At 36.8% G+C, this 14,032-nt stretch overlaps 1 protein-coding gene across 2 annotated transcripts in view; it reads left to right on the top strand.

Annotated features, from left to right (window-relative positions):
* Window positions 1-14,032, top strand: part of MAN1A1 (mannosidase alpha class 1A member 1) — a 163,622-nt gene that overhangs the window by 52,799 nt on the left and 96,791 nt on the right. For both annotated transcript variants that reach the window (XM_066248528.1, XM_066248527.1), the window contains exon 5: window positions 2,965-3,045. In XM_066248528.1, coding sequence (XP_066104625.1) covers window positions 2,965-3,045 — 81 coding nt within the window. The remainder of the gene's footprint in view (window positions 1-2,964; window positions 3,046-14,032) is intronic.

Raw genomic sequence — 14,032 nt, 5'->3', positions numbered from 1 at the left:
TCATTAGATTTTATTACAGGACATTGTTACCCTTGGGCATAAGAAAACAGCTATGTGAGCCAAAATAAATTAATGGATTTCTTTATCTTTTTCTTATCAATAATTTTGTGGAACACTAAAACTTTTTTTTGTTTGTTTATTTATTTACTTATTTATTTATTAGTGAGAGAGAGAGAAAGAGAGAGAGGAAGGGACAGACAGAAGACAGGAAGGGAGATGAGAAGCATCAATTCTGTAGCACCTTAGTTGTTCATTGATTGCTTTCTCATATGTGCCTTGACTGCCGAGGCTCCAACTGAGCCAGTGACCCCTTGCTCAAGCCAGCGACCATGGGGTCATGTCTGTGATTCCACATTCAAGACAGCGACCCTGCACTCAAGCCGGATGAGCCCACACGCTAGCCAGTGACCTTGGGGTTTTGGACCAGGGTCTTCTGCCTCCCAGGCTGACATTCTGCCTATTGCACCACTGCCTAGTCAGGTAGTAATTTTGTGGAACACTAAAACTATTATAAATATTTACATAAAGTCATTTTGAGTGATAAACCTCGTGGATAAATTGTACCTATATATAGAGTGCTTTTAATCAAATTATACGAGGTGCATGGTACAAATTATAAAATGCAGTTAAGCAACATAAGAGTATTTTATGATACTTCTGCATAACTCAGGCCCAGTAATTCTTTCTTCTAAGTAGTTTTCATAATCTTTTTGCAGGAATCTTTTTGAAAAAAAAATTTAACTTAAGCAGTTAGCTTTAATTGTTAGATCCTTATACCTTTTTAGAGAGATCATGCGTGTATTAAGTTAAATATATCTTCTTTTCTTTTTTTCTGAAACTGTTTTCTCCCACTGTAATGTAGACTGTAATGCAGTGTTTGAGGTCCTTGTCAGTCTTCATTGCCATGTCCTTAGAACAGTGGTTCTCAAAGTGTGTGCCAGGGTGCACTGGTGCACCCTAGAAGATTTCCAGGTGCATCCTATGGTTTCCAGAGAAATATGTGCCTGTTGGGAACCAAAAACCAACAGGGTTTTTGGAGTTTAGATTTTTGGAGGACAGAGGTGTGGGGAATTGGCTGTAAACTGACAGTCTGCCCAACCCCCCACCTCAGTTGCCTGATTAGGTTGCAGAAGCCTGTTAAACTGTGGTGCTGGATTATTTACACTACCCCCCATGTTACCCAGAAAGACTGGAGGCAAGTTTCTTCTATCCTTTGTTTGGTGTCAAATTAAGATGATATGTAAGGTGGGGTTTTTTTTGCACTCAATACAATTAAGAGTAAAAAGAGAGGAATTCTTCAATGTATTGACGAGGAAATGAGAGTTTGCCTTTCAAATATATGCCCGAACATTGAAGAAATCACTAGGACACATCAGGCTCATGTTTCTCATATAACAAGAATGAGAAAACTTAACACATTCACGCTGGGTCCTGCCAAATTTACTAAATCTTACTAAGAATATATCTATATATATAAAAAGATAACATTTTGTCATTTTTCATTTTTAAACCCTCTTTTTTACAAATTCTAAAAAGCATAACAAAAAATGTAACATAAAAATGTTTTTTAATGTCAGAATAAATTTAATTTTGTCATTTATTTTATTTAATTACCATAAAGCACACTTGGATTTTATATATTTTTCTTTAATATTTGACTTAATTATTATAACATATTTCTCAGAAATTTGTCTATAGTGTGCCTACAATTATTTGTAGGATTTTAAATGTGCCCCGACTTCAAAAAGTTTGAGAACCACTGCCTTAGAACGTAAGACAATGCCTAGCACACAGAAGTTGGTTAATGTTTGTTAAAGAAAATAATATTTTGAATGATTTTCACTGAGGTTATGAGCTGCATATTTACTCCGTACTTTGTAATTTGCTGTTCTCTCTCATGATTGTCAGTAAATGGTTTGATGTTAGGCAGAAGTGAACAATTACTGAGAAGGCCCAGAAAACAAGGAAAGAGTACCTTACATTTATTATAGGTTAGTTTTATTAAATAACCTAGTAACAGAATGCAGAAAAAATATATTTAGTAGTCAGATATTGTAAAATAAAAAATAATTTAGCAATAGTTACTAATTATTATGATATGACTATTGATAAAGAAACTTGCATCATGTGAGGTGATACTGGAATTAAAATAGGAGAGCCCCATACCAAAAATTGAGTATTCAAGTTCAAATCCTGGTTCAAATAATTAGGTGTCTGACCTTAAAAATCCTCTTTCTATCCATAAGTAAAATGGGCATAAGAATAGCCAAGTATTTCATAGAGTTGGTGTGAGGATTAAAAGACGTGGTCCATGGAAAGAGATTAGCACAGGATCATAACTGTAAAAGCAAACTATTATTGACATAAATAAGAGCTATTTCAACAACGTACACCATACATTATAATTATCATCTCCTTTATGCAAAGATGAAATTTCTTCTCAGACAGATGTGACCATTCAAGGCTGCAGGGAGAAAATTAGGAACCAGGGCTAGAACCAAGTCCCCCAACTTAAAATCTAGTTAGCATTCCAGCTGTGCTATTTTAGCATGATGTGAGAAGGATGCTAGAATAATGTTGAACTACCAGCCAAAGCATGGGTCTGAGTGACCTTTCAGGAAGAAGCAGCAAATGAATGAAAGGAGAAAGAACACTATAGAAAAACATTGCCCTGGCTCAGTGCATCTGCACAGGGAGGGAACCCCAAGCATCGTCTCTGCTGTTGAATCGAGGGAGGAAAGAACTCTGTCATCAATATTTTTATAATTACGATTTTAGGAGTCAACGTTATTTTATCGCTTTATATATTTTGGCAGGATTTTCCCCTCTTGTATAGAAATCTCCTTGGGCAAGCATATAGGATTGGAACAAAATTTAAAGATTTAGTGCACTGTATCACAATGATATTTTTCTCAATTGTGTTCTATCATTTATATATGAACCTCTTTTATTTTATTTCCTCAGAATGCTGAAGTTTCTGTTTTTGAAGTTAATATACGCTTTGTTGGTGGACTGCTCTCAGCCTACTATCTGTCTGGAGAAGAGGTAATGAAAAATGGCATGTGGATATGAATTACAAAGTGTCTTAAAGTTACATTTTTAGGGTAAAATGTGCCTTTTGCAGTATGTATTTAGGGGTAGCCACTGAATTTTTGTATCTTGATGGACTTCTGGGATACACGGAATTTCATATAATAAGTACTAATTCAGTGAACACACTGGGAAAGTTTGGCAGAACATGTCAGGAAATGGCAACCAATGCCTCCATGTGTTAGGTATAGTGTGATTCTAACAGCAAATTATAGATATGACTGTGGATAAAATGAAGAGAGTTGTATAGTGGCAGGCTTTAAAATGAGTTTTTTCCTTTATAAATTATTATAACAGTATAATGTTAACTTAAGAAAAACTTTTTAAAATGAAGGTTGGCAAGTGAGATATAAACATTACAGCATTTAAGAAATTGAGGGGTGAGTGAGAAGGTCCCCTTTCCAGCGAGGAGTCCCGTATGGAGGGCTTTGGGGCTTTCTCTAGGCCCTAGGGCAAGGCTAAGTTTATTATCTGCAACTCAGAGCAAAACAGGAATTTTTTAATTCAGCTGCGTTTTATTGATGGATTAAAAAAGGATTTTTGTTTCATTCTCATAAAGAGTACAGATTTTCTTAAAAGGTTTTGGACAACTTTATGAGTAACTTAAGTGTCCACTAAAGGTTGTCGCAATGGACCTCAGCCTGTAACGTTGAGTGTTAAAAGCTGATGTGGAGGGAAAACAGTCCTGTATTTCCACTGCATGCCAGTGAGATTTGTGTTAGCCTCAGCCTCTAGCTGGAGGGAGAGTGGATCTTACCTAGGCGAGGGTAGTATTTCATGTATTTCTATGCTCCTTCAAACAGATTAAGCAGAGCAATAAATGTTTAATAAGAAAAGCTGCTCTAATATTATCCTGTCTCTCAGGTACTTTCTTAGACATAACAAAACAGCCTGCACAATCTTAACATTTTCTCTCTCTTTAGATTTTGTTCTACCGTAGAGCTTTTCAAAGTTATATAGAGGCTTCTGTAGTCCTCCGTATCTGTCCTATTTACATCTCAAAGTCTGTTCTTCATTGCAGACTTTGTCACCCTCTCAGGCAGGGTAAAGAGACCTGCCAGGGTGCTATGCCTCTTCTTCTGTTTTCCAGTCCTAAGTAATTTTATTTGTTCAGTTTGGCGTAAGGTGTCCTAAACATTAAGACAGGGAATCCATACTTTTAAAAAGTCATATTTAAAATTACCTGATGTAATTTTAGTTAACACATTTCTGCTTTTAGAATGCTTGTCTTTGAGTATCCAGTGCCTGGGCATTCTCATGGGTTTTTCACGTGACATACTTAGAAAGACCTTGATTTTAAGTTTCTTCATCATTTTGTGGAGGTGAGACAATTGGGGGAAATAATGACTACATTATTCTATATCTAAGCTTAAATAGAATAATCAGGTGTACAAAAAGAAACAAAGACATGTATTCTAAATATGCATCATGTTTAATTAGGATACTTTATCATTTATAATAATGTTTTTAGTTTATACACATATTTGTTTATGTATGTTTATTATAGACATGTAAGTGTTTACATGTTTATATAAATACCCACAGATACTATAGTTTGCCTATAGAGAAAATCATTTGCCTGTGACCTTGGAAGGCTATTTTTTTATTCTATACTTGGTTAAACTTATTAAACAAAAGACCACAAAGAACACCTCCATTGAAAATCTTGTGTTTGATGTATGTGCTTTGTCCTTATCTCTGTGCAAACATTGTTTTATTATATCTATATTTTCTATCTTTTAATTTTATTATAATAAGTTACATAAGATATTTCCTTTCTCATATATATCTTTGCATTTTAATTTTAGTTCATAAGATTGATCTTAGCATGGTTTTTACCTAACTATTCCCTAAACGTTGGATAGTTGGATAGTTTTCAGTATTCTTTTATTTTGAATAATGTAACTATAATCAGTCAGTAAGTATTTATTTCCTGAAGTGGGGTTGCCAGGTGCAAAGTGACTAGTTCTGCACTGTTTCAGCCTCACTTCCTGCTTCTTCCTCCCTGTTACCTCAGTGCTGACAATTGCCTCTCCTTGACCAGTGCATTCTGGGGAATTGGCTATTAGGAATGTATTTGGAAAAAATTATTTTACCTCAAACCTGTGCTTGAGGTATATGTCTCCATATCAAAAGGAAAAATTGAATATTCATTTAATAAAAAGAACACCAACAGACTTACCTGGCGACCAGAGAGCAAGGTGGGTTGAAAAGACCAGCTTATCTCCCAAGTGGAAAGGACAGGGAGAGGGACAGACTGTGAGGAGCTAAGGTATGCAAGAAATGAAATAAAAAAGCTGACTCATTCGTGCTGGAGGTGGCCATAGCTGGGGGAGGGACTGAACCTTTCACAAAACAGAGCTGAAGTGCTTCCGGATCAGAGATCTCCGGACATCTATCCAGCTCCAATCAGTACAACAAGACACAGCTGAAAACAAGAAGTGGGGAGGAGGGGCAGTAACTCAGGTCTCCATGGAGATCTGAGATACACCTCCCCCTACTGAAGCTGAGAAAAAACCCTGCCCCCAGTGAGATTAGTTGGAGGAAGAGACCTTCAGCGTCTCAGGTTACACCCACAGCATTCCTGGTTACAGTTTCAAGGAAGCCCCCTGCTGAGATCAGTTAACAAGACTATCACCTGGTAAGAAAACAAACAAATCAAGACTTCAAAGCTGCCCAAATCCGAAAGTGGATTACAAGTAATAGCTGATACCAACCCACGAAGACCTAAAAATAACACAACTGAAAACTGGAGGCAGACAACACCAAGCCTAGACTCAACCAACTCTACAAATAAAATAAAAAAATAAAAATAAAAAAAAAGAAAATGAGAAGACAAAGGAGTGCAATCCAAATGAAACCACAAGAGACACCTTCAAGAGATGAACTGAGTGATATGGAAATAATCAAACTTCCAGATGCGGAGTTCAAAATAATGATTGTAAGGATGCTTAGGGATCTTAGAACAACAATGGAGGGACAATTTGAAAACCTAAACAAAGAAATAGCAAGTATAAAAAAGAATCAGTTGGAGACGACAAATACAATATCAGAAATAAAGACCACAATGGAAGGAATTAAAAACAGGATAGATAGAGCAGAGGATCGAATCAGCGAGTTAGAGGACAACTGGAATGAAGGCATGAAAGCAGAGAAGAAAAGAGAAAAAAGACTCAAAAAGTCAGAGGAAACTCTTAGAGAGCTCTGTGACAACATGAAGAGAAATAACATCCACATCATAGGGGTTCCTGAAGAAGAAGAAAAAGAACAAGGGATAGAGACTTTGTTCAATCATATCATAGCTGAAAACTTCCCTAAATTAATGCAAGAGAAACTCTCACAAATCCAAGAAGCACAGAGGACTCCATTAAAGAGAAACCCAAAGAAACCTACACCAAGACACATCATAATTAAAATACCAAAGCTAAGCGATAAAGAGAAAATATTAAAAGCTGCAAGAGAAAAAAAAGTTATCACCTACAAAGGAGCCCCCATAAGGATGACTTCTGACTTCTCAACAGAAACACTTGAGGCCAGAAGGGAATGGCAAGAAATATTGAAAGTAATGCAGAACAAGAACCTACAACCAAGACTACTTTATCCAGCAAGGCTATCGTTTAAATTCGAAGGAGAAATAAAAAGCTTCCCAGACAAAAAACAACTCAAGGAATTCATTACAACCAAACCAATGCTGCAGGAAATATTAAGGGGCCTGGTGTAAACAGATAAAGTGGGAAAAGACTACAGAAAAAAAAAAAAAAAAGGAATACACCTTTAAAGAAGAAAATGGCAATAAACAACTACATATCAATAATAACCTTAAATGTAAATGGATTAAATGATCCAATCAAAAGACATAGGGTAGCTGCGTGGATAAGAAAACAGGACCCATACATATGTTGTCTACAAGAGACACACCTTAGAACAAAAGACGCACACAGATTGAAGGTAAAAGGATGGAAAAAAACGTTTCATGCAAACGGAAATGAAAAAAAAGCTGGGGTAGCAATACTTATATCAGACAAATTGGACTTTAAAACAAAGGATATAGTAAGAGATAAAGAAGGCCACTACATAATGATAAAGGGAGTAATCCAACAGGAAGATATAACTATTATAAATATCTATGCACCTAATATAGGAGCACCCAAATATATAAAACAGACTTTGATGGATTTAAAGGGCGAGATCAACAGCAATACTATAATAGTAGGGGATTTCAATACCCCACTAACATCACTAGATAGATCCTCAAGAAAGAAAATTAACAAAGAAACATCAGACTTATTGGAAACACTAGATCAACTCGATTTAATATCTTCAGAACCTTTCACCCTAAAGCAGCAGAATATACATTCTTTTCAAGTGCTCATGGTACATTCTCTAGGATAGACCACATGTTAGGGCACAAAAGTGCTCTCAACAAATTTAAGAAGACTGAAATCATATCAAGCACTTTCTCCGATCACAACAGCATGAAACTAGAAATGAATCACAGCAGAAAAGCTCAGAAATTCTCAAACACATGGAAACTAAATAGCAGGCTGTTAAATAATGAATGGATTAAGAATGAGATCAAAGAAGAAATAAAAAAATTCCTAGAAACGAATGACAATGAGCATACAACAACTCAAAATTTATGGGACACAGCGAAAGCAGTGCTGAGAGGGAAGTTCATAGCACTACAGGCACACTTTCAGAAGCTAGAAAAAGCTCAAATAAACAACTTAACCCTGCATCTAAAAGAATTAGAAAAAGAACAGCAAGTAAAGCCCAAATGTAGTAGAAGGAAGGAAATAATAAAGATCAGAGCAGAAATAAATGACATAGAGGCTAAAGAAACAATACAGAGGATCAATGAAACTAGGAGCTGGTTCTTTGAAAAGGTAAACAAGATTGATGAACCTTTAAGTAGACTCACCAAGAAAAAGAGAGAGAGGACTCAAATAAATAAAATTAGAAATGAGAGAGGAGAAATAACAACTGACACAACAGAAATACAAAATATTGTAAGAAAATACTATGAAGAACTGTATGCCAAAAAACTAGACAACCTAGATGAAATGGACAAATTCCTTGAAACATACAATCTTCCAAAAATCAATCTGGAAGAATCAGAAAACCTAAACAGACCGATTACACCAAATGAGATCGAAACAGTTATCAAAAAACTCCCAACAAAGAAAAGTCCGGGGCCCGATGGCTTCACAACGGAATTCTACCAAATATTCAAAGAAGAACTAACTCCTATCCTTCTCAAACTATTTCAAAAAATTCAAGAGGAAGGAAGACTTCCAAGCTCCTTTTATGAAGCGAGCATAATTCTGATTCCAAAACCAGGCAAAGACAATACAAAGAAAGAAAATTATAGGCCAATATCTCTGATGAATATAGATGCTAAAATCCTCAACAAAATATTAGCAAACCGGATCCAACAACATATGGAAAAAATCATACACCATGATCAAGTGGGATTTATTCTGGGGAGGCAAGGCTGGTACAATATTCGTAAGTCAATCAATGTGATTCATCACATAAACAAAAAGAAGGAGAAAAACCATATGATAATTTCAATAGATGCAGAAAAAGCATTTGATAAAATCCAGCACCCATTCTTGATCAAAACTCTCAGCAAAGTGGGAATACAGGGAACATACCTCAACATGATAAAAGCCATCTATGAGAAACCCACAGCCAACATCATTCTCAATGGGCAAAAATTAAAAGCAATACCCTTAAGATCAGGAACAAGGCAGGGGTGCCCCCTTTCACCACTCTTATTTAACATAGTCCTGGAAGTCCTAGCCACAGCAATCAGACAAGAAAAAGAAATAAAAGGCATTCAAGTTGGAAAAGAAGAAGTAAAACTATCATTATTTGCAGATGATATGATATTGTATATAGAAAACCCTAAAGTCTCAGTCAAAAAACTACTGGACCTGATAAGTAAATTCAGCAAAGTGGCAGGATATAAAATCAATACTCAGAAATCAGAAGCATTTTTATACACCAAAATGAACAGTCAGAAAGAGAAATTAAGGAAACAATCCCCTTCACAATTACAACCAAAAAAATAAAGTACCTAGGAGTAAACTTAACCAAGGAGACTAAAGACTTGTACTTGGAAAATTACAAAACATTGATAAAAGAAATCAAGGAAGATACAAACAAGTGGAAGCATATACCGTGCTCATGGTTAGGAAGAATAAACATCATTAAAATGTCTATATTACCCAAAGCAATTTATAAATTCAATGCAATACCAATTAAAATACCAATGACATACTTCAAAGATATAGAACACATATTCCAAAAATTTATATGGAACCAAAAAAGGACACGAATAGCCTCAGCAATCTTAAAAAAGAAGAATAAAGTGGGAGGTATCACACTTCCTGATATCAAGTTATACTACAAGGCCATTGTACTCAAAACAGCCTGGTACTGGCATAAGAACAGGCATATAGATCAATGGAACAGAACAGAGAACCCAGAAATAAACCCACAGTTCTATGGACAACTGATATTCGACAAAGGAGGTAAGGAAATACAATGGAGTAAAGACAGCCTCTTTAACAAATGGTGTTGGGAAAATTGGACAGCTACCTGCAAAAAAATGAAACTAGATCACCAGCTTACACCACTCACAAAAATAAACTCAAAATGGATAAAAGACTTGAATGTAGGCCGTGAAACTATAAGCATCTTAGAAGAAAACATAGGCAGTAAGCTCTCTGACATCTCTCGCAGCAATATATTTGCTGATTTATCTCCACGGGGAAGTGAAATAAAAGACAGGATAAACAAATGGGACTATATCAAACTAAAAAGCTTTTGCACAGCTAAAGACAACAAGAACAGAATAAAAAGACAAACTACACAATGGGAGAACATATTTGACAATATGTCTGATAAGGGGTTAATAACCAAAATTTATAAAGAACTTGTAAAACTCAACACCAGGAAGACAAACAACCCAATCCAGAAATGGGCAAAAGAGATGAATAGACACTTCTCCAAAGAGGACATACAGATGGCCAATAGGCATATGAAAAAATGCTCAACATCACTAATCATTAGAGAAATGCAAATTAAAACCACAATGAGATATCACCTTACACCAGTCAGAATGGCGCTTATCAACAAAACAACACAGAATAAGTGCTGGCGAGGATGTGGAGAAAAGGGAACCCTCCTGCACTGCTGGTGGGAATGCAGACTGGTGCAGCCACTGTGGAAAACAGTATGGAGATTCCTCAAAAAACTGAAAATCGAACTGCCTTTGGACCCAGCTATCCCACTTTTAGGAATATACCCCAAGGACGCCATAGAACGGCTCGAAAAGGAGAAATGCACCCGCATGTTTGTGGCAGCATTGTTCACAATAGCGAAGATCTGGAAACAGCCCAAGTGTCCGTCAGAGGACGAGTGGATTAAAAAACTTTGGTACATATATACTATGGAATACTACTCAGCCATAAGAAATGATGACATCGGATCATTTACAATAACATGGATGGACCTTGACAACATTATACGGAGTGAAATAAGTAAATCAGAAAAAAAACTAAGATGAATCCATACATAGAAGGGACATAAAAATGAGACTCAGAGACATGAACAAGAATGTGATGGCAACAGGGGCGGGGGGTTGGGAGAGGGGGATGGGGTGAAGAAGGAGAGAGGGGTTAGGGGAGGGGAGGGGCACAAGAAAAAAAAAAAAAAAGAGAACACCAACATGTCCAAATTATGAATAAATTGGTTTCAGATTGTTGATAAAGTTCTATACCACACACTTTTAAGTATATCAAGGTATTTACTAAGGTAATCTAAGAAAGTCTACATTCCTAAATTATCTCATAAAGGAGCTACTAAATTACCACTAATTTAACATTCTAATTTCATCACTGAAGCTCAGGAGTATTTAGAGAGCATCTTATAAATCATCATCAGGAGTATATAGGCCCCCATTGAGATGAGCTCCAAATTCTTAAATTTATATTGCTAAAATAGAAGAGGAAGTACCACTGATTTGTGTTACATGCTTCACGAAAATTACAATTAGAAACAGAACAGCCTTGACTGGGTAGTTCAGTTGGTTAAAGCGTCATCCTGATATGCCAAGGTTGCGTTTTCCATCCCTGGTCAGGGCACATGGGAGAATCAATGAGTGAAGGCATAAATAAGGGGAACAACAAATCGGTTTCTTTCGCTGTCATTCCCTTCCTCTCTCTCTCTCTCTCTCTAAAAGCAATTCATTTTTTTTTAAAAAGTGAACTCTACAATAAATAACACTGAACAATCAGGAATGCCAGTGAAACTCTAAACGTATTAAAAGAGCAGTAGAAACATTAAATACATATAATAAACTTTGATTTCAAGGACATATTTAGAAATTTTATCACCCTAGCTCACTTACAATATCTTGTAATACCAATGGGGGGGGGGGGAATCAAGCTACGAGATTTTCAAAGTCTGTAAGAAATGCAAACAAACACTACAAACAGATAGGATAGAGATAAGATGAATACTAAATAGAAATGATCAGCATTACAGATAAATAAAAGAAATAACATTGCTCTATTATGAGCACTAGGGAATTTAAGTCCTCATTGGAGACAGTAAATAGTAGCATCTAGAGTATCATTATCCAGAATGTGTTCTACAGGCCACAAGTTTCTTTAGGTATGGCAGGATAAATCTGTCTGTACACATACTAAAAATAAGTCAGAAAAAGCTACATCCTGTATACTTTCTTAGAAATTCACAACGCACAGGAAAACAAGGGAGTTAAATTTTATTAATGTCTGTTTTCCATACTTAACTATGTATAATTCTCTCTCCTTTTTTATGTAACATTTCTAATGCTGAGTTACAAATACTGTTTCCCAGAACACACTTTAGAAAATGCCATTGTAGAGTAAGAGTAACCAAAGCAAAAATTATATTGAAAATTTGCAAGTGCAAAACAATTGTCAAATTGCAAGAGAAGATGGTACATGTAGAAATATCACACGTATTATTATTTGTCTTACAACAGAAACCAATGGCTGTATTGAGCAGAAAATGAGTTTTGTAAAACATAGTGATGCCACAGAATCAGAGAGAGGGTTGAAGACCAGGTTGGAACTAATAGTCTCAAGTTGCCACAGAGGATCTCTCTGGCCTAATGGACCACTCTAGCATATCCTAGAATTAATAAAAATGCAATATTTTTATACCCTTGTCAAAAAACAAAGTCCTATAACCTGGACATATTATCTTTGAATATATGTATCTTGATTTACTGATGTCACCCCATTAAAAATAAATACAATAAAAACAAACAAACAAACAAAAAAAACAAAGTCCTAGGAGAACAGGGTCAGTTGGCAGTTTCAGTTACATGTGGTACTTTGGGGACCTTGGGGAGTGAAAGAGAGGATATGATAGAAGCAGTGTTCCAGAGGATTTGAATTTAGTATCCTGTGACTACCAAGGAGAAGGGAGTATGCATAACTCCTGAACAGCAAATTGATGTCCTATTGGAAAGGGGGAGAGAATACATGTTTGGAAACCAAACACAAAAACAAAGGGAAAAAAAGATTTAAGCCTACTAAGAAAAATAAGGTTGTCAGAGAAAATAGACAAGCTTATGGAAATTGGTAATTTAAGGAAATGCTTCAAAAATTTTTCTGAAGTTTTTGAAAAATGACTTTATTCTATAAATTAAAAGGGAACTTTAAGAACTAATAAGGTATTAATCTTCAAAGGAAACATTTTGAATAGTATGTTTTAAGATGTGAGCTAGAAAAACAAGGCCAGCTCCTGGGAACTAAAAGGGCTGAAGAACTAGCTTTCAGTGATAAAAGGTAATGAGAACATCTGATCCAAGACTGAGGAAGCATGTACAATGGATTCTCACATTAGGTCAATTTACTTTGCCAAAGTATCCTTCATTTTGCAACAGGATTTTTCTCCCATGTTTACCAAGAGAAATCTTCTGCTCCAGACAGCGGTAGCAAGGATTGCTAAGGGACTTACTGAGGAAGAGAAATAGCTGATACCACTGGCCCTGGCCGGTTGGCTCAGCGGTAGAGCGTCGGCCTAGCGTGCGGAGGACCCGGGTTCGATTCCCGACCAGGGCACGCAGGAGAGGCGCCCATTTGCTTCTCCACCCCTCTGCCGCGCTTTCCTCTCTGTCTCTCTCTTCCCCTTCCGCAGCCAAGGCTCCATTGGAGCAAAGATGGCCCGGGCGCTGGGGATGGCTCTGTGGCCTCTGCCCCAGGCCCTAGAGTGGCTCTGGTCGCAACATGGCGACGCCCAGGATGGGCAGAGCATCGCCCCCTGGTGGGCGGAGCATCGCCCCTGGTGGGCGTGCCGGGTGGATCCCGGTCGGGTGCATGCGGGAGTCTGTCTGACTGTCTCTCCCTGTTTCCAGCTTCAGAAAAATGGAAGAAAAAAAAAATAGCTGATACCACTGAGTTTAAGAATATCAAGGAGAAATGTAATGAGAATGTGGGATTGTGGAATGGGAAAGAGGGAAATAAAATGGAGAATACGAGTTCGGTGCTGGAAAGACCTAGTTATTTTCTTTCTTGTAATGGGATTCAGACATTTGGTGTGTTTAAGGTCCCAGACATTGATCTTGTAGAGTCTTTGTAGTGAAGACCATAAAAGTGTTCATAATCCCTTAGAAAATTAGGATGCATTGACAGGGATTCCTTTTAAACTCAGAGTTTGCCATAGTTCACTCAAGAGATAAAGTCACCTCCCAGACCATCCCCCTCCTGCCTCATTCTGCCAAGAAATTGAAGTGACTTACAAAAAGTGCATAATATACACCGAGCTGTGAAAAAGTTAAAGTCACAGATAAAATGAACAAATGGCTGGTACAGCAACTCGGTTTATGGCTGATATTTGTCTTCAGGTTTCCTAGTGACCAGATCAAAGAAGGGGAGAG

This window comes from Saccopteryx bilineata, chromosome 12 (genome assembly GCF_036850765.1).
Source record: "Saccopteryx bilineata isolate mSacBil1 chromosome 12, mSacBil1_pri_phased_curated, whole genome shotgun sequence".
Lineage (NCBI taxonomy): Eukaryota > Metazoa > Chordata > Mammalia > Chiroptera > Emballonuridae > Saccopteryx > Saccopteryx bilineata.
The sequence above is the reverse complement of the archived record's forward strand: the minus strand, read 5'-3'. Positions and strand labels throughout refer to the sequence as shown.